Source organism: Pseudophryne corroboree, chromosome 7, assembly GCF_028390025.1.
Source record: "Pseudophryne corroboree isolate aPseCor3 chromosome 7, aPseCor3.hap2, whole genome shotgun sequence".
In the NCBI taxonomy this organism is placed as follows: domain Eukaryota; kingdom Metazoa; phylum Chordata; class Amphibia; order Anura; family Myobatrachidae; genus Pseudophryne; species Pseudophryne corroboree.
The window spans coordinates 249,994,690-250,015,814 of NC_086450.1; the positions used below are offsets into that span (position 1 = coordinate 249,994,690).

At 47.7% G+C, this 21,125-nt stretch overlaps 1 protein-coding gene across 3 annotated transcripts in view; it reads left to right on the forward strand.

The window, feature by feature from the left end:
* The window catches only part of LOC134945051 (glutaminase kidney isoform, mitochondrial-like), a 1,232,451-nt gene that overhangs the window by 1,050,378 nt on the left and 160,948 nt on the right, over window positions 1-21,125 (forward strand). For 2 of the 3 annotated variants that reach the window (XM_063934082.1, XM_063934081.1), the window contains one exon: window positions 10,236-10,297. In XM_063934082.1, coding sequence (XP_063790152.1) covers window positions 10,236-10,297 — 62 coding nt within the window. Of the gene's footprint in view, window positions 1-10,235; window positions 10,298-12,029; window positions 12,105-21,125 lie in introns of those variants that run through there. The other variant, XM_063934084.1, reaches the window with a different exon arrangement.

Here is a 21,125-nt window from a genome sequence, read left to right on the forward strand (position 1 = left end):
GCAGTCACACAAGGAAGGAATTTTCAGGGACTGTGGTCAAGCCAGGAGGCTTGTCTACACATCAACATACTGGAATTAAGGGCCATATACAACGGCCTACGACAAGCGGAGAATCTTCTTCGTGACCTACCGGTTCTGATTCAATCAGACAACGTCACAGCCGTGGCTCATGTAAACCGCCAAGGCGGGACAAGGAGCAGAGTGGCAATGGCGGAAGCCACCAGGATTCTGCGCTGGGCAGAAAATCACGTAAGCGCTCTGTCAGCGGTATTCATTCCGGGAGTGGACAACTGGGAAGCAGACTTCCTCAGCAGACACAATCTCCATCCAGGAGAGTGGGGACTTCATCAAGAAGTCTTTGCAGAAATAACAAGTCTTTGGGGACTTCCTCAAATAGACATGATGGCATCACGCCTCAACAAGAAGCTTCGGAGATATTGTGCCAGGTCAAGGGACCCTCAGGCAGTAGCGGTGGACGCCCTGGTGACACAATGGGTGTTTCAGTCGGTCTATGTGTTCCCTCCTCTTCCTCTCATCTCAAAAATTTTGAGAATCATAAGACGAAAAAGAGTACAGACAATACTCATTGTTCCAGATTGGCCTCGAAGGGCCTGGTATTCAGATCTTCAGGAGATGCTCACAGAAGAACCGTGGCCTCTTCCTCTCAGGGAGGACCAGTTGCAGCAGGGACCCTGCGTGTTCCAAGACTTACTGCGGTTACGTTTGACGGCATGGCGGTTGAACACCGAATTCTAGCGGGGAAGGGTATTCCGGAAGAAGTCATCCCTACTCTGATAAAGGCTAGGAAGGAAGTGACGGCGAAACATTATCACCGTATCTGGAGGAAGTATGTATCTTGGTGTGAATTCAAGAATGCTCCTACGGAAGATTTCCACTTGGGACGTTTTCTCCACTTTCTACAGACAGGAGTGGATATGGGCCTAAAGCTAGGCTCCATTAAGGTACAGATTTCGGCCCTATCTATATTCTTCCAGAAGGAATTGGCTTCTCTCCCAGAAGTCCAAACTTTTGTAAAGGGAGTGCTACACATCCAGCCTCCTTTTTTGCCCCCAGTGGCACCATGGGACCTTAACGTGGTGTTACAGTTCCCTAAAATTTCACTGGTTTGAACCTCTTCAAACAGTTGAATTAAAGTTTCTCACTTGGAATGTGGTCATGTTGTTGGCCTTGGCATCTGCAAGGCGGGTGTCCGAATTGGCGGCCTTATCTCATAAGAGCCCCTATCTCATTTTCCATGAGGATAGAGCAGAGTTGAGGACTCGTCCTCAATTTTTGCCTAAGGTGGTGTCATCGTTTCATATGAACCAACCTATTGTGGTGCCTGTGGCTACGGGAGACTTGGAGGATTCCAAATCCCTTGATGTAGTCAGGACCTTAAAAATTTACATAGCCAGGACGGCTCGGGTTAGGAAAACAGAGGCACTGTTTGTCCTGTATGCAGCCAACAAGGTTGGCACTCCTGCTTCTAAGCAGACTATTGCTCGCTGGATCTGTAACACGATTCAGCAGGCTCATTCTACGGCTTGATTGCCGTTACCAAATTCAGTAAAGGCCCATTCCACTAGGAAGGTGGGCTCTTCTTGGGCGGCTGCCCGAGGCGTCTCGGCCTTACAGCTTTGCCGAGCAGCTACCTGGTCGGGTTCAAACACTTTTTGAAAAATTCTACAAGTTTGATACCCTGGCTGAGGAGGACCTTGTGTTTGCTCAATCGGTGCTGCAGAGTCATCCGCACTCTCCCGCCCGGTCTGGAGCTTTGGTATAATCCCCATGGTCCTTACGGAGTCCCTAGCATCCTCTAGGACGTAAGAGAAAATAAGATTTTAAACCTACCGGTAAATCTTTTTCTCCTAGTCCGTAGAGGATGCTGGGCGCCCGTCCCAGTGCGGACATTTTTCTGCATGACTTGTATATCGTTATTGCTTACATAAGGGTTATGTTACAGTTAAGATCAGTCGTTGGCTGATACTGTTTTGTTCATACTGTTAACTGGTTGCGTATATTCCAGGTTATACGGTGTGGATGGTGTGGGCTGGTATGAATCTTGCCCTTGGATTAACAAAAATCCTTTCCTCGTACTGTCCGTCTCCTCTGGGCACAGTTTCTCTAACTGAGGTCTGGAGGAGGGGCATAGAGGGAGGAGCCAGTGCACACCCATTCTAAAGTTCTTTATAGTGCCCATGTCTCCTGCGGAGCCCGTCTATACCCCATGGTCCTTACGGAGTACCCAGCATCCTCTACGGACTAGGAGAAAAAGATTTACCGGTAGGTTTAAAATCTTATTTTAATGTACATCAATAAAAGGATAAATTTTTTCTAATTCTTCAAAAATGTATAATTCTTAAGTGCACCCCAGTTATGTCCTATTTGTCTTCATTTTTTTAATTACTTATGTGGAAGGGATTCTGTTAAAATACTGCTAGTCAGAATCCCGATGGTCATAATGCCGATGCCGGAATCCCGACTAGTGGTGAAATGTCTTTGCCGGAATACCGGCGAGGTAGGTGATTCTACCTCTATGGGTGTCCACGACACCCATAGAGGGAAAATATAAACTGTGGCGAGCCAGCAAGGGGCTTTCTAGCGCTCGTCCCGCTGCTTACATACTGGTGGCCCGGATGCCGCTGTCGGTATACTGACGGCCAACATCCCGTCTGCCGGTAATTCATACTGAACCCATGTGGAATTATGGATCGCACATCCCGATTCATTTAGAGTAAAGCTACTCTAATAAATATTATTTGATCACTGGTGCAGATCAACTCTCATCTCTGTGTTTTTATTAATACTCTGCTTATCAGTTTGGTTAATATTGTTGACCCTAGGAGGTCACCAGTAATTTTTATTGAGACTCTGCCTACCAATTTGGTTGATGTTTGGTGACCCTGGGATGTCACCAGAATTGTTGTATCGACATACTGTTCAGTATCAGTTTGGGTGATATTTAGGGGTATATTTACTAAAAGTCTATTTTGGACTATGGGGGTAATTCAAAGTTGATCGCAGCAGCAAATTTGTTAGCAGTTGGGCAAAACCATATGCACTGCAGGGGGGGCAGATATAACATGTGCAGAGAGAGTTAGATTTGGGTGGGGTGTGTTCAATCTGAAATTTAAATTGCAGTGTAAAAATAAAGCAGACCGTATTTAACCTGCACAGAAACAATATAACCCATGCAAATATGTGTTTTAGACCCTGAAACAAAATCAATAAAAAATAAATAAAACATCGACCAACATATTCTGTTGCACTTTACTATTAGAACAACAGTAATAGAACAAAACTGGTTAAAAAGAGACAGACATACTGTAGATGTAGGAAGGCCCTACTCGCAAGCTTACAATCTATAGGAAAATATGCATTGATACACAAGGATATATGTTACCTATTGCATAATGGTCCACCAGATTGCTAGGTTCGTAATGGGTTGTATGATATGATCACATTGCTGTTGGCCAAGGGTCAGGAGGGTGTGAGAGTAAAGAAAGACAAGATATGTGATGTTATGTGTACTGTACAGAGAGAATGAAATTAGATAGGGAAGCACTGAAGGTTATGTGGATGGGTTTGGAATTTGATAGGCTTGTCTGAAGGGGTGGTCTTCAGGTTGCCGGCAGCCGGGCTCCCGGCGGCCACCATACCGGTGCCGCAATCCCGACTGCCGGCATACCGACATCTTTTCCCCCTCTTGGGGGTCCACGACCCCCTTGGAGGGAGAATAGATAGCATGGCGCGCCACCGTGCCCGCAGCGTGGTGAGCGCAGCGAGCCTGCAAGGGGCTCATTTGCGCTCGCCCAGCTGTCGGTATGCCAGCGGTCGGGATTCCGGCACCGGTATGCTGGTCGCCGGCAAACCATACTACTCCCGTCTGAAGAGGTAAGTTTTCAGGGAACGTTTAAAGGTTTGGAGACTAGAGGTGAAACTAAAGTGTAACAACACTCCACTTTTCAAGTACAATAAGGAGAAAATATGAAAGGCCATTGTATTGACCACAGTGGTTCATGTTTAGCAATTTTCACAGCATGTGAAATGTCAAATAAGAACTTGTTCTTACCATTATGTTAAGTGAACAAGTCGAATGGCAGCACATCTGATGTCCCTTTTTCGTAAAGAACTACTTTCCTCATTGTAGATATTTAGTGCTGTTTAAGTGTTTAGTATTTCTGCTGCGGGGTACACTGGGCTCCACAAGGATAGACATAGGGGTGTAGAGTAGGATCTTGATCCGAGGCACCAACAGGCTGAAAAGCTTTGACTGTTCCCAGAATGCATAGCGCCGCCTCCTCTATAACCCCGCTTTCCTGCACAGGAGCTCAATTTTGTAGTTGGGCAGCCCTGAGAAGAGCTTTTTAGAAGAAAAGTGAAGACTCCACGGGCAGCAGCAGTGTGTATATGTCTTTTGACATTCACTGCTGCAGCTCCATCTCTCCCCAGCGGCGCTGTACACTCCCGAGCCCTGGTTGCCGGGTAACTACAGCAGGAGGCTCCGGTTTTCTTCCATGGTCAGGCACAAACGACGAGGGCTCTCCGGGATCGCGTGGCCGCGCTTCGGGAGGTGGTGAGTGGGTCCCGCTTGCGGGACCCGTACTTTATCGCGATCTGGCGCGGTCAGTGGGAGGTGGGCCGCGCACGCTGGCAGTGGATACTGTGGCAGTACAGGCGATCCCACTAGATCACCAGGGCATGGGTGCAGGTCAGGTTTTCCCTTAAAACCATTTTAACAGTAGCCCACAGTACCCGGTGGTTTTGCCAGCAGGGGGATAAGGCTTAGACCTGGAGCCCCAGGGCGCCATTTCCCGCAAATGTTCCTGCCCTGGAGCTGCATATCTGTCTCTTCCTCACTCCCTGTCAGTGTCTGAGCGCCATTTCTCTCAGCTACACTGTTCCTGGGACTGCTTGGGCAAATCCTCCTGTGTAAAGCCGTCTGGTTGTCAGCGCTGTGACTTTACATGACACTTAAGTATTCTACCTGCCTATTAGACAGTGTTAGTTAAGAAAGAGTGCATTTAGTCAGGGTTTCTAGTGCAATTACCCTGTGATATACATCCAGTTCTTACTGTGCAGTGTTATATCTATTGACTACATAGCTATACAAGCTGGTCCAGTGCAGTATTATTGTTAGTAATAACCTCTGCATTGTACAACTGTGACTATATGTGTGTGCATTAGCTTGCTGAGTGGTTTCCATTTCGTGTCTCTCACTCAACTTGCTATCCCTATATTCTATAACCTGAGGGGGCTTGGTGCGTCAGGTTTTATATTTATATAGGATTTCACAAGATATACTTTAATACGTATTTTTCTCTGTGATTTTAGTCTCCATATCTCTCCTATATCTCTGCTTGTGCTGACTACACTGTGCAGGGGTTTGGGTAAGAGGTATTGTGCTGCTGCCAATTGTACTGTGTTACCTAATACTGCAAGTTATATCATATCTGCTTCTAAAGGTAACGGTTCTGGGGCGGAACACACTGCTGGTGTTGCTGAAGCCACAGATCTATATGGGGAGAATATAGCAGCTGTGGGCTCTGGTTCTGGGGGCTGTGGCAACGGAGGTCCATAATGACCCACCGTGGGCTGCTTTTTCCACGCTTCTGTATACGCTAGTTAATAAATTACCACCCCCTATGGGACCCCCTATGCCGGTACAACCGTATGTGGTCCCTGCAGCTAACCCGCCGTGGGCGGACAATTTATCTGCTCAATTGAAGAGGTTGAACCAGTCCCTGACTGCTAAAAAGTCTGACCCTCGCTCGCCTAAGACCAAGGGGTCCTCTAAGCGATCTCTTATCTCCTCACAATCCACTGCTGTCACTGACACCTCGTCTGATGAAGATGGCACTTACACTGACCCCACAGATTCTGAATGAGATACTGCTGAAGGGGAGGGTAGTTCACATGTGGATGTTCCTGATCTTTTGGAGGCTATTAAGTTTATTTTACAGATTACGGATGATCCCGAGCCATCCGTCCCTCCTAAGAAACCAGATAGGTTCAAGCGTCAGAAGGTGGTTAAACAAGTTTTACCTCACTCTGACCACCTAGTGGCTATACGTCAGGAACCCTGGGAAAACCCGGGTAAGAAGTTTGTGCATCAAAAGAAGATGCTGGCTCGCTATCCCCTCGCACCAGAGCCGTCTAAAAATTGGGAAAAACCTCCTCCAGTAGACTCACATGTGGCTAGGATGGTGGTTTCCTCAGCTCTACCTGTCACTACCGTCACTTCTCTAAAAGAGCCTACGGATAAACATGTGGAGGGTTGTCTGAAAGCGATTTACACCCTCACGGGTGCTGCACAAAGGCCCACTATTGCAGCAACATGGGCTGCAGAGGCTATTGAAGCATGGGCCTTGGAGTTAGAAGCTGAAATCTCTTCTGACCATGCTAGACAATGCTTGTCTTATATTGTCACAGCTTCTCGCTATATTAAAGAGGCGGCTTCTGATGCCGGTATCCTAGCAGCCAAGGCCTCTACTACAGTCCTGGCTCGCCGGATTCTATGGCTGAGATCCTGGTCTGTGGATCTGGACTCTAGAAAAATCCTGGAGGTACTCCCTTTCAAGGGAGATATTCTGTTTGGGGAGGACTTAAATAAGATTGTGGCTGACTTGGCTACTGCCAAAACTGCATGTCTGCATAGTACCGCTCCTTCTGTGTCGAAGGCTAAAGGTACTTCCTTTCGCCCCCTTCGTCCTTCAGGTAAAGCAAAAGGTCAGGCGTACAACAAGCAGACCCGCACTTCCAAACCTGGTAAGCCAAAGCCCAAAAGAGCCTGGGCAGCCCGTCAGCCAGCTTCCAAGACCGATAAGCCTGCCGCATGACGGGGCGGGCCTCCCCCTGGGGGATCCCAGGGTGGGGGGCCGGCTTCTAGGGTATACCCAGGAATGGTTGAAGACCACTTCAGATGCCTGGGTACGGGAAGTCATCACTCGAGGTTACGCCATAGCCTTCAAAAGCCGACCCCCTCATCGAATTTGTTGAACAGACGTCCTGTTGGACCAGACAAAGGCAAACACTCTACATTCGGTGGTACAGACCCTCCTGGATACAGGTGTCGTAGTACAGGTGCCTCTTGCGCAGAGGGGCCGGGGGCACTATTCTACGTTGTTTTTAGTCCCGAAACCAAATGGGTCCTCCCGGCCCATTCTCAACATCAAGGCATTGAACAGGTTTGTGAAGGTTTCCAAGTTCCGTATGGAAACCCTTCGCTCTATAGTTCTGGCCTTGGAACCTGGGGACTACATGGTCTCCCTGGACATACAGGATGCTTACCTGCATATTCCTATAGCAGCGTCACATCAGCAATACCTGAGATTTGCGATTGGCAATCTCCATTACCAGTTTCGGGCGTTACCTTTTGGTTTAACTCCGGCTCCGCGAGTCTTCACCAAAGTTATGGCGGTGATGACGGTGGTACTCCGCCGTCAAGGGGTCAGGATACTGCCGTATCTGGACGACTTGTTAATCCTGGCAAATTCCCCAGAACTTCTCCTGCTCAGAGCATGGTGCACCTGGGAGCACTATTGGACACTCACAACCAGAGGTTGTTCTTCTCACAGGAGAAAGTCCTGAAGCTTCAGGACAGGATTCGTTGCTTCCTTTCTCGTCTGCAAGTGTCAATACATTCGGCGATTCAGGTGCTGGGCCTCATGGTGTCAACATTCGACATGGTGGAGTATGCTCAGTTCCATTCTCGCCCCCTCCAGAGGCTGATTCTAGCCAAGTGGGACGGCCTGCCTCACCGGATCAGGTCTCACAAAATCTCATTGACTCCGGAGGTCCGTCTGTCGCTGCTCTGGTGGCTCCAGGACCGACAATTGTGCAGGGGCTGTCCCTTCTGGATATCCAACTGGGTCCTGTTGAAGCAAGATGCCAGTCTAAGAGGTTGGGGCGCCGTGCTGGAGCAACACTCCCTTCAGGGTCGGTGGACCAAGGAGAAATCCCTCCTCTCGATCAACATTCTGGAATGGCGGGCGGTATTCAATGCGTTGAACCTGGCCCAGCATTTAATTCAGAACCATCCTGTTCAAGTACAGTCGGACAACGCCACCACAGTGGCTTACATAAATCATCAGGGCGGCACTCGAAGCCGTTTGGCAATGAAGGAAGTCTCACGGATTCTACATTGGGCGGAACGCCATCTACCGGCCATATCGGCAATATTCAATTGGGAAGCGGACTTTCTCAGTCGTCAGGACGTACATGCCGGCGAGTGGGGCCTCCATCCAGAAGTGTTTCAACTCCTAGTGGAAAAGTGGGGCCTTGCAGACGTAGATCTGATGGCGTCTTGACACAATCACAAGGTTCCGGTCTTCGGAGCAAGGACAAGGGATCCTCAAGCAGCATTCGTGGATGCGCTGGCGGTGCCGTGGAGGTTTCAGCTGCCGTACGTGTTCCCTCCGGTGTCCCTTCTGCCCAGGGTAATTTGGAAGTTCAAGCAAGAAAGAGGAATTCTGCTTCTCATAGCTCCAGCGTGGCCCAGACAGCACTGGTTCTCAGACCTGCAGGGCCTATCGTCAGAGCGTCCAATTCTACTTCCACAATGCCCAGACCTCCTCGTTCAGGGCCCCTGTGTCTACCAGGACCTAGCCCGGCTGTCTTTGACGGCGTGGCTCTTGAAGCTTCCGTCTTGAGGGCTAAAGGGTTTTCTGAGGCGGTCATTCAAACTATGTTGCGGGCCCGGAAACCGGCTTCTGCTCGGATTTACTATAGGGTCTGGCATTCTTACTTTGTTTGGTGCGCATCGAACGATTATGACGCTTCCAAGTTAAGTACAGCTAAGTTGTTGGCCTTTCTTCAGCAGGGCCTGGACTTAGGCCTGCGTCTGGTCTCCCTCAAGGTTCAAATATCTGCCTTGTTGGTGTGGTTTCAGAGAAAGATTGCGACCTTACCTGATGTGCATACCTTTACTCAGGGTATGTTGCGTATCCAACCTCCTTATGTCCCACCTGTGGCTCCTTAGGACTTGTCGGTGGTTTTGGAGGCGCTACAAGAGTCTCCGTTTGAACCTCTTGGTTCAGCTGATCTTAAGTGGCTTTGCCTTAAGGTGGTGTTTCTGCTGGCTATTGCTTCAGCTAGAAGAGTGTCGGATTTGGGTGCCTTGTCTTGTAGTTCCCCATATCTGATATTTCACCGTGACCGGGCGGTTCTTAGGACTCGTCCCGGATATTTACCTAAGGTGGTTTCTTCGTTCCACTTTAACCATGAGATCGTGGTTCCGGCACTTGTTTCTCCTGATCTGTCTCCCAAAGAGCGGTCTTTGGATGTGGTACGGGCTCTCCGTATCTATGTGAAGAGAACTGCTTCTATTAGGAAATCTGATTCTCTCTTTGTGCTGTTTGGATTTCACAAACGGGGCTGGCCTGCTCACAAGCAAACTCTGGCCAGATGGATTAGAATGGTGATTGCACATGCTTATGTGAGGGCTGGTCTATCAGCTCCTGCTCACATTACGGCCCATTCTACTCGGTCTGTTGGACCTTCTTGGGCGGCCCGCCGTGGTGCGGCCCTTGAACAATTGTGCAAGGTGGCTACGTGGTCCTCCATGAACACGTTCATAAGGTTCTGTGCCTTCGATACTGCCGCTTCCCAGGATGCTTCCTTTGGACGCCGGGTTCTTGTGCCCGCTACAGTGCGTCCCCTCCCATAAGGAACTGCTTTAGGACATCCCCTATGTCTATCCTTGTGGAGCCCAGTGTACCCCGCAGCAGAAAACGAGTTTTATGGTAAGAACTTATCTTTGTTAAAACTCTTTCTGCGAGGTACACTGGGCTCCACAAGGCGCCCACCCTGACGCACTTAGCTTCTTTGGGTTGGTATGGCAATAGCCGCTGACACTTCTCCTGTCGTGAGAGTGTGGTGTATGTGGCTACTAACCGTTGTCGTCTCTTTTCCTGCTACTGCATTGGGCAGGTTAACTAAAAACTGAGCTCCTGTGCAGGGAGGCGGGGTTATAGAGGAGGCGGCGCTATGCATTCTGGAAACAGTCAAAGCTTTTCAGCCTGTTGGTGCCTCGGATCAAGATCCTACTCTACACCCCAATGTCTATCCTTGTGGAGCCCAGTGTACCTCGCAGAAAGAGTTTTAACAAAGGTAAGTTATTACCATAAAACTCGTTTTTATAAATTTATCTTAATTAAAACTTATCTATTATCTTTAACTCAATTCTGAAATACTATTTACTACTATTAAAATTATTGTTTTTTGTTTCCTTCTAGGTAAAATCTGTAATCAATATTCTGTTTGCTGCATTTACAGGAGATGTATCTGCTCTTAGAAGGTAATGTAAAACAGTTGTATTAGACATGGATTTATAATAAACATTTTTATACAAAGAATTTAAGTTTTGGGTTGAGGTTTTGTTTCTTTAAGTCAGGGGTGGGGAACCTTTTTTCTACCAAGGGCCATTTGGATATTTATAAAATCCATCGGGGGCCATACAAAAATGATCAACTTAAAAATTTGCCTGCCCCCAGTAGATATGCCCCCATTAGATATGACCCCTAGTAGCGCCGTTTACACACACACACACACACACACACATTAAAAGAAAGAAAAAACAATACTCACCAGTCCCGCTCCTGCTTCCGGACCTTTGCCCTCTGCTTGGCTGCCTGCTCCTCAGAACTACGGGAGAGATGTCATGACATCTCTCCCATAGCACCGCACAGGCACTCACGCACACTGCCGGAGCTCATGAGTGAGCTCCTACCTCTGGCTGCTGCTGAGGGGAAGAAGCCGGGGGCCCGCTAGTAACAAAATCTCAGCAGGCGCCCGGCATCTCCCTTGGTTAGGTGAGCCTGGGAGGGCCGGATCAAGTGGCTTTGAGGGCCTTATACGGCCCGCAGGCCTGAGGTTCCCCACTCCTGCTTTAAGTCAATGGCATTGACCTCTTCAGGGCCATAACTAGGTATGTGCGTAGTGTGCCACCGCACATAACGCTGCAGGATAGGGGGTGCAGTTGGCAGCACTTGTCAATTATCTATTTTAATTTTTTTCACTTGTAGCTACCCACTTTTTGAAGCCCAGAATCTCCTGACCACTCCTGTCTCCTTCCTTCACCCCTTCTGTCGCTAATACCTACACAATATTCATGAAATTAACTTGAGAGCTCTTTGTTATTCAGTCACACTGACCTTAATTACATTTCAAGATGCTTACATACCTGGGATTCGAACCCATTGCCTGTAGCATTGCAGTCAGACATTCTATTCATTGAGCTATCTGCCCTTACTTAGAAAGCTAGAGAATTCTAAGCTAGAGAAGTCTAACTATACTAAGCTAACCTTGTACTTTGTGAAAAGATTATCAGCATTGCAGCTGAGCAGATCTATGTTGTGTGTGGTTGCAAGGGACTGGATATGTGGCTCGCCACACTACATAGATCTGCTCAATTGCAATACTTTATTTTTTTACAAAGTGCATGTTGCTTCATATAGTTAGACTTCTCATAGTTTTTATGCAGGATCAAATAGCGCAATGAGTAGGGTGTTTGACTGGGATGCAACAGGGTTATGGGTTTGAATCATACTGAATTAAAATGTGTTATTTAATAAAGAGTATTGTCATGCCCCTTCCCCACGAGGGCATGCACCTTATGTCCCTATTGGAAAAATGAAGGGGAGGAGAGGGGGGGGCGCCAATTCTTTTCTGGCACAGGGCACCCAAAATTCCTAGTAATGGCTTTGGATCTCTTTTTTTAATGAACTAATTAAATGTGAGCTAAATATAAATTATTCTGTGTGTATAGTCTTTTAATTCTAATCACTATTACATGGATCCCATTTCAGTGGCTCAGTAGGTCAGTCACACCTATTTTTCTTTTGCTTTACCACAGAGCTCCTGTTGTCAGTTTTAGGATAAGAAATTGCCTATGTAAGCTTAGCCAGTAATGGAGTTTTAAAATATTCCCTTTTCTGTATTTCTTCATTGATTTGACATGAAGATTTGTTCTAAGGCAGAGTTCCCCAAACTATGTCATTAACAGTCCATGTTGCCCTTCTTCTTCACAGGAGGTTCCTGTCCTCCCAGAGCTCACCTTAGAATACTTGCATTACGGATTGACAGCTGCCACCTCCACTGTCCCCAGAGCAGGCTTGAGCACAGGTGACTAAATCAGTACTTCAGTTAATTTGATTTAACCATCTGCACTTAAGCATGTTACAGTACATCCTTAAAACCTGGACTGTACTGGCGGAGTTTGGGAAACTCTACTCCAGGCTTTTTCAATCAGTACTTCAGTTAATTTGATTTAACCATCTGCACTTAAGCATGTTACAGTACATCCTTAAAACCTGGACTGTACTGGCGGAGTTTGGGAAACTCTACTCCAGGCTTTTTCAACCAGGATCAGTCGTGCTCCAGCCGTGACGTATGCCTTGAAGACGCGGCGGTGTGATATCATAGGTCACGCACGCCGCATCTCACCACACAGCCAGCCCACCCGCCTGCATAGACATCTTCCAGTTCCTGCCTGAATACACAGCTTTCCTTGCCCACCCACATCCACACCTGCCCGACCGCCCGCTGCTCAGTATTCGCAGCACTCCACTATGAACAATCCCCGCCACTGAGGGACAGGGAGGACGATAGCTGACCGGTAGTGGCTAATATTTGGGGGGGGGGTTTCTTCTGGGGAACAATAGGATTTATGTGTGGAGAATAAGGATTTATGGGGGGAAGAATGTGAATAATTCATGTGGGGAGCAATAGGATTTATGTAGAGCGCAATATGATTTATGTGGGGAGCAATGTGATTGCTTTTTCTGTGTAGGCCAATGTATGTGAGGATTTTTACTATGAGGGCCAATGTGTGTTTTTTGTTTTTTTCTGTTGGGAACTGATGGTGTGCCTTGTCAATTTTAAAATATTGTTCAGTGTGCCGCGAGTAAAAAAAGGTTGAAAATCACTGCTCTACTCTAAGGGGTAAATTAATTTTCCAGTGAACTGTGATCATGGCTGTAACTAGGTGGGGACTAGGGGGGCATGTGACCAGGGCGCCTGATTGGAGAGGGCACAGATCCTCCCTAATGCTCCCTCTCTATGCAGCAGCGGTCAAGCTGAAAATGAAAATAAACTACATCTCTCAGCCGCCCTTGCTGCCGGGAGCTGTAGTTTACTTTCAGTTTCATCTTTGCAGTGATCGGCAGAACCAGATTAAGAGGAGGCCCATGCAGGGGACAAGTTACCCCAGCCTTTCTTCCCCCCCCCCTCACTGCCTGTAATCATGGCAGTGCACTGCTGCACTGTAAAATAATACCCCTTTCACACCGCAGCTATAACCCGGTAAATTGCCGTTTTTTAAGCCTTTCAAAACGGTTCTAGCTGCGGTGTGAAAGGGCCACATTGAATTTACTGGTTACAGATTACTGGTATTTTAATTTAAAACGGTTAAAAAGCAGGGTCCTACACGGTTCAGACCCGTTTCATTGTGCAATGTGAAAGGCTCAGAAACGGTATTTCCAAACCACAGAAGGTGATAGGCTGTCTCCATGTGTGATGTCACCAGGCAGAAGCAGGAAATAAACTTGAGGAAACACATGAGAGTGAAGAAACATTTTATTATACAGAATACAGTTTAAAATGGCAAATTGGAGTGATGAGGTTAGGGAGCTGCTTAGGATGAGTGGGGATGAAGAAATTGCTAGACAAATCACTGGGACAGTGAAGAATGCAGTAATCTGCAAAAACATGGTAAAGATGCTTGAAGCTGCTTGGTTCCATCGTACGACTAGCCAAATTATTAATAATTAATTAATTTAATAATTAATAATAATGTGTGGGCCAGAAAAGTCCATTTAAAATGACAACCACTGTTTTCTATGGGTGAAACGGGTTCAGTGTGAAAGGTACCAAAACAGTAATGAAATGGTAATATACTGGTTACAACATGCGATGTGAAGGGGGTTTAACTGCTCAGACCCGTTTTAAGACCCGTTTTAAGAAACGTTTTAAAAGCAGGGTTTGCGATGTGAAAGCGGTATAAGTAGCTTCCTGAGGTCTGAAAAGGGGGCTGAGCTAAACGGCACTGTACTGTACACAGTGCCTTGCCAGCGGCATGGGAGAATGGAGGGAAAGAGAGCAGCAGCACAACCAAAACAGTGAGTATGACTCAGGGAAGGGCACTGTATTTGTATGTGACAACTATATATGTGTATATAAATATGTGAATAGCTGTGTGACTACAAATCTGTATGTGTGCTTGTATGTCACATGTATTTATACATGTTTGTTATTATATTTATGTGAGTGAGTGAATATATGTGTGCATGTATGTTTTTAGGTGTGTGACAATATTTATTTGTATAGGTGTGTGATTTCATGTATGTATCAATGTATGGGTTATTATTGTATACCCCTTTTACACCACCAGCTAGTAACACGGGTTATAGGACATGAGCATGCATAACCCACGTTGCTGTGCGGTGTAAAAGGGCCCAGTTGGAATAACTCGGGTAGCTAGCAGGGTTGAACACGGGTTCAACCCGGCAAACTGCTGTGTAAATGGGAGCCGGGTTGCATTAACAGTGTATGTACGGACAGCGCTTGGAGATCATGTGATCTCCAAGCGCCGCCCCCACCGCGTCACCGGCAACGTCACCAACCCGGAAATATGCCAGGTTGGAATCTGTGGTGGGAAAGGGGCTTGAGGCGGGTCGCGCCCGGGAAGCACCTGTGTCAGGCTCCCGGGTGCGACCCACCTCATTTGGTATAACAGAAGTATTATTTTATCTTTATCCGTAGCACAAATAAATAAAAATGAAAGTAAAAAGTGAGAAAATACTTAGATATCCCCTTTGCCCTTATTGAGATATAGATATATATATATTTATTCAGAGATATGAGGCAGCACTCCAAGACTTCAAAGAAAGCATTTTAGTGCAAAGCAATCACATCAACATTTCAGGGACTAAATCCCCATCATCAGGAGGATAACAGTGCATGTGTCAAAGTCATACATTTATACTTACAAACAGCCGCATTCCCGCTCGCTTCCGCCCGCCGTCCCAGGACTCTGTACTAATTCCGGTTTCCGAGTGACCACGTCAACGGAAAGTGATGTCAAATCCATGAACTAGTGGCGGGGAAAGCAGGGAAAGGGTACCACAGACATGGTTACCTAGGTATCCACCTCCGCACTGTGAGCAGTTCAATGCAGTGTACAAAATACATAAAATAACTAGAGCTGTGCGCTGGGCACTTTTCGTGTTTTGGATCTGGATCCCCGCTTGTGTTTTGGATCTGGATTGGTTTTGCCAAAACTACCCTTTCGGGTTTTGGTTTTGGATCTGAATGATTTTTGAAAAAACATAAAAACAGCTAAAATCACATAATTTGGGGGTAATTATGATCCTATGGTATTATTAACCTCAATAACATTCATTTCCACTCATTTCCAGTCTATTCTAAACACCTCACACCTCACAATATTGTTTTTAGGCCAAAAGGTTGCACCGAGGTAGCTGGATGACTTTGCTAAGCGACACAAGTGTGTGGCACAAACACCTGGCCCATCTAGGAGTGGCACTGCAGTGTCAGACAGGATGTCACTTTTAAAAACTAGGCCCCAAACAGCACATCATGCAAAGAAGAAAAAGAGGTGCAATGAGGTAGCTGGATGACTTTGCTAAGCCACACAAGTGTGCGGCACAAACACCTGGCCCATCTGGGAGTGGCACTGCAGTCAGACAGGATGGCAGATTTAAAAAATAGGCCCCAAAGAGCACATGATGCAAAGAAAAAAAAGAGGTGCACCGATGTTGCTTGATGGCTAAGCTAAGGATGAGAAGCTGAGCCACCAGTCATGAACATAGGCCAAGGCCTTAGCCTTTCCTTGCCGCTTCGTGTAGTGAATGGCATATTGGCAGTTTTATGTTTCAGATATTTTCTGTTTTTCTCTATCGTCCTAGTGGATGCTGGGGTTCCTGAAAGGACCATGGGGAATAGCGGCTCCGCAGGAGACAGGGCACAAAAAGTAAAGCTTTTCCGATCAGGTGGTGTGCACTGGCTCCTCCCCCTATGACCCTCCTCCAGACTCCAGTTAGATTTTTGTGCCCGGCCGAGAAGGGTGCAATCTAGGTGGCTCTCCTAAAGAGCTGCTTAGAGAAAGTTTAGCTAGGTTTTTTATGTTACAGTGATTCCTGCTGGCAACAGGATCACTGCAGCGAGGGACTGAGGGGAGAAGGAGTCAACTCACCTGCGTGCAGGATGGATTGGCTTCTTGGCTACTGGACATCAAGCTCCAGAGGGACGATCACAGGTACAGCCTGGATGGTCACCGGAGCCTCGCCGCCGGCCCCCTTGCAGATGCTGAAGACAGAAGAGGTCCAGAATCGGCGGCTGAAGACTCCTGCAGTCTTCTAAAGGTAGCGCACAGCACTGCAGCTGTGCGCCATTTTCCTCTCAGCACACTTCACACGGCAGTCACTGAGGGTGCAGGGCGCTGGGAGGGGGGCGCCCTGGGAGGCAAAATGAGTACCTATAAAGGCTAAAAATACCTCACATATAGCCCTAGAGGCTATATGGAGATATTTAACCCCTGCCTGATTTCTCAAAATAGCGGGAGACGAGCCCGCCGGAAAAGGGGCGGGGCCTATCTCCTCAGCACACGGCGCCATTTCCTCTCACAGCTCCGCTGGTCAGGACGGCTCCCAGGTCTCTCCCCTGCACTGCACTACAGAAACAGGGTAAAACAGAGAGGGGGGGCAAATTTATGGCGATATTTTTATATAACAAAGCAGCTATAGGGGAGCACTTATTATAAGGCTATCCCTGATATATATATAGCGCTTTTGGTGTGTGCTGGCAAACTCTCCCTCTGTCTCCCCAAAGGGCTAGTGGGTCCTGTCTTCATTAGGAGCATTCCCTGTGTGTCTGCTGTGTGTCGGTACGTGTGTGTCGACATGTATGAGGACGATATTGGTGTGGAGGCGGAGCAATTGCCAAATATGGGGATGTCACCTCCTAGGGGGTCGACACCAGAATGGATGCCTTTATTTATGGAACTACGGGATAGTGTCAACACGCTAAAGCAGTCGTTTGACGACATGAGACGGCCGGACAATCAATTAGTGCCTGTCCAGGCGACTCAAACACCGTCAGGGGCTGTGAAACGCCCTTTGCCTCAGTCGGTCGACACAGACCCAGACACAGGCGATGACTCCAGTGGTGACGGTGACGAATCAACCGTATTTTCCAGTAGGGCCACACGTTATATGATTTTGGCAATGAAGGAGGCGTTACATTTAGCTGATACTACAGGTACCACTAAACAGGGTATTATGTGGGGTATGAAAAAACTACCTATAGTTTTTCCTGAATCAGAAGAACTAAATGACGTGTGTAATGAAGCGTGGGTTGCCCCTGATAAAAAGCTGATAATTTCAAAGAAATTATTGGCATTATACCCTTTCCCGCCAGAGGTTAGGGAGCGCTGGGAAACACCTCCTAGGGTGGACAAGGCGCTAACACGCTTATCTAAACAAGTGGCGTTACCCTCTCCTGAGACGGCCGCACTTAAAGATCCATCAGATAGGAGGATGGAAAATATCCAAAAAAGTATATACACACATGCAGGTGTTATACTACGACCAGCTGTAGCAACTGCCTGGATGGGCAGTGCGGGGGTAGTTTGGTCAGAATCCCTGATTGAAAATATTGATACCCTGGACAGGGACAATATTTTACTGTCGTTAGAACAAATAAAGGATGCATTTCTTTATATGCGTGATGCACAGAGGGATATATGCACACTGGCATCACGGGTAAGTGCTATGTCCATTTCGGCCAGAAGAGCTTTATGGACGCGACAGTGGACAGGCGATGCGGATTCAAAACGGCATATGGAAGTTTTGCCGTATAAGGGGGAGGAGTTATTTGGAGTCGGTCTATCAGATTTGGTGGCCACGGCTACAGCCGGGAAATCCACCTTTCTACCTCAAGTCACTCCCCAACAGAAAAAGGCACCGACTTTTCAACCGCAGCCCTTTCGTTCCTTTAAAAATAAGAGAGCAAAGGGCTATTCATATTTGCCACGAGGCAAAGGTCGAGGGAAGAGACAGCAACACGCAGCTCCTTCCCAGGATCAGAAGCCCTCCCCGGCTTCTACAAAAGCCTCAGCATGACGCTGGGGCTTCTCAAGCGGACTCGGGGACGGTGGGCGGTCGTCTCAAAAATTACAGCGCGCAGTGGGCTCACTCGCAAGTAGATCCCTGGATCCTGCAGATAATATCTCAGGGATACAGGTTGGAATTAGAGACAGATCCACCTCGCCGTTTCCTGAGGTCTGCTTTACCAACGTCCCCCTCCGAAAGGGAGACGGTGTTGGAAGCCATTCACAAGCTGTACTCTCAGCAGGTGATAGTCAAGGTACCTCTTCTGCAACAAGGGAAGGGGTATTATTCCACTCTTTTTGTGGTACCGAAGCCGGATGGCTCGGTAAGGCCTATTCTAAATCTGAAGTCCTTGAACCTGTACAAAAAGAAGTTCAAGTTCAAAATGGAGTCACTCAGAGCAGTGATAGCGAACCTGGAAGAGGGGGACTTTATGGTATCCTTGGACATCAAGGATGCGTATCTCCACGTTCCAATTTACCCCTCACACCAGGGGTACCTCAGGTTCGTTGTACAAAACTGTCACTATCAGTTTCAGACGCTGCCGTTCGGATTGTCCACGGCACCTCGGATCTTTACAAAGGTAATGGCCGAGATGATGATTCTTCTTCGAAGAAAAGGCGTATTAATTATCCCATACTTGGACGATCTCCTAATAAGGGCGAGGTCCAGAGAACAGCTAGAGATGGGATTAGCACTGTCTCAAGAAGTGCTAAAACAGCACGGGTGGATTCTGAATATTCCAAAATCCCAGTTAATGCCGACAACTCGTCTGCTGTTCCTAGGGATGATTCTGGACACGGTTCAGAAAAAGGTTTTTCTCCCGGAGGAAAAAGCCAAGGAGTTATCCGAGCTTGTCAGGAACCTCCTAAAACCAGGAAAGGTGTCTGTACATCAATGCACAAGAGTCCTGGGAAAAATGGTGGCTTCTTACGAAGCGATTCCATTCGGCAGATTCCACGCAAGAATTTTCCAAAGGGATCTGTTGGACAAATGGTCAGGGTCGCATCTTCAGATGCACCTACGGATAACCCTGTCTCCAAGGACAAGGGTGTCTCTTCTGTGGTGGTTGCAGAGTGCTCATCTATTGGAGGGCCGCAGATTCGGCATACAGGATTGGATCCTGGTGACCACGGACGCCAGCCTGAGAGGCTGGGGAGCAGTCACACAAGGAAGAAACTTCCAGGGAGTATGGACGAGCCTGGAAACGTCTCTTCACATAAACATTCTGGAACTAAGAGCAATATACAATGCTCTAAACCAGGCAGAACCTCTGCTTCAGGGAAAACCGGTATTGATCCAGTCGGACAACATCACGGCAGTCGCCCATGTGAACAGACAGGGCGGCACAAGAAGCAGGAGGGCAATGGCAGAAGCTGCAAGGATTCTTCGCTGGGCAGAGAATCATGTGATAGCACTGTCAGCAGTGTTCATCCCGGGAGTGGACAACTGGGAAGCAGACTTCCTCAGCAGACACGATCTTCACCCGGGAGAGTGGGGACTTCATCCAGAAGTCTTCCACATGCTGGTAACCCGTTGGGAAAGACCAATGGTGGACATGATGGCGTCTCGCCTCAACAAAAAACTGGACAGGTATTGCGCCAGGTCAAGAGATCCGCAGGCAATAGCTGTGGACGCGCTGGTAACGCCTTGGGTGTACCAGTCGGTGTATGTGTTTCCTCCTCTGCCTCTCATACCAAAAGTATTGAGAATTATACGGCAAAGAGGCGTAAGAACGATACTAGTGGTTCCGGATTGGCCAAGGAGGACTTGGTACCCGGAACTTCAAGAGATGATCACGGAAGATCCGTGGCCTCTACCTCTAAGGAGGGACTTGCTTCAGCAGGGTCCCTGTCTGTTTCAAGACTTACCGCGGCTGCGTTTGACGGCATGGCGGTTGAACGCCGGATCCTAAAGGAAAGAGGCATGCCGGAAGAAGTCATTCCTACTTTGATTAAAGCAAGGAAGGAAGTAACCGTGCAACATTATCACCGAATTTGGCGAAAATATGTTGCGTGGTGCGAAGATCGGAGTGCTCCGACGGAGGAATTTCAACTGGGTCGATTCCTACATTTCCTGCAATCAGGATTGTCAATGGGTCTCAAATTGGGATCTATTAAGGTTCAAATTTCGGCCCTGTCGATTTTCTTTCAAAAAGAATTGGCTTCAGTCCCTGAAGTCCAGACCTTTGTTAAGGGAGTGCTGCATATACAGCCTCCTGTGGTGCCTCCAGTGGCACCGTGGGATCTAAATGTGGTTTTGGACTTCCTAAAATCTCATTGGTTTGAACCACTAAAAAAGGTGGATTTGAAATATCTCACATGGAAAGTGACCATGCTTCTAGCCCTGGCTTCTGCCAGGAGAGTGTCAGAATTGGCAGCTTTATCTTACAAAAGCCCATATCTGATTTTCCATTCGGACAGGGCAGAACTGCGGACTCGTCCGCATTTTCTCCCTAAGGTGGTGTCAGCATTTCATCTGAACCAGCCTATTGTAGTGCCTGCGGCTACAAGTGACTTGGAGGACTCCAAGTTACTGGACGTTGTCAGAGCATTAAAAATATATATTGCAAGGACAGCTGGAGTCAGAAAATCTGACTCGTTGTTTATATTGTATGCACCCAACAAGATGGGTGCTCCTGCGTCTAAGCAGACGATTGCTCGTTGGATCTGTAGCACAATCCAACTTGCACATTCTGTGGCAGGCTTGCCACAGCCTAAATCTGTAAAGGCCCACTCCACAAGGAAGGTGGGCTCATCTTGGGCGGCTGCCCGAGGGGTCTCGGCATTACAACTTTGCCGAGCAGCTACGTGGTCAGGGGAGAACACGTTTGTAAAATTTTACAAATTTGATACTCTGGCTAAGGAGGACCTGGAGTTCTCTCATTCGGTGCTGCAGAGTCATCCGCACTCTCCCGCCCGTTTGGGAGCTTTGGTATAATCCCCATGGTCCTTTCAGGAACCCCAGCATCCACTAGGACGATAGAGAAAATAAGAT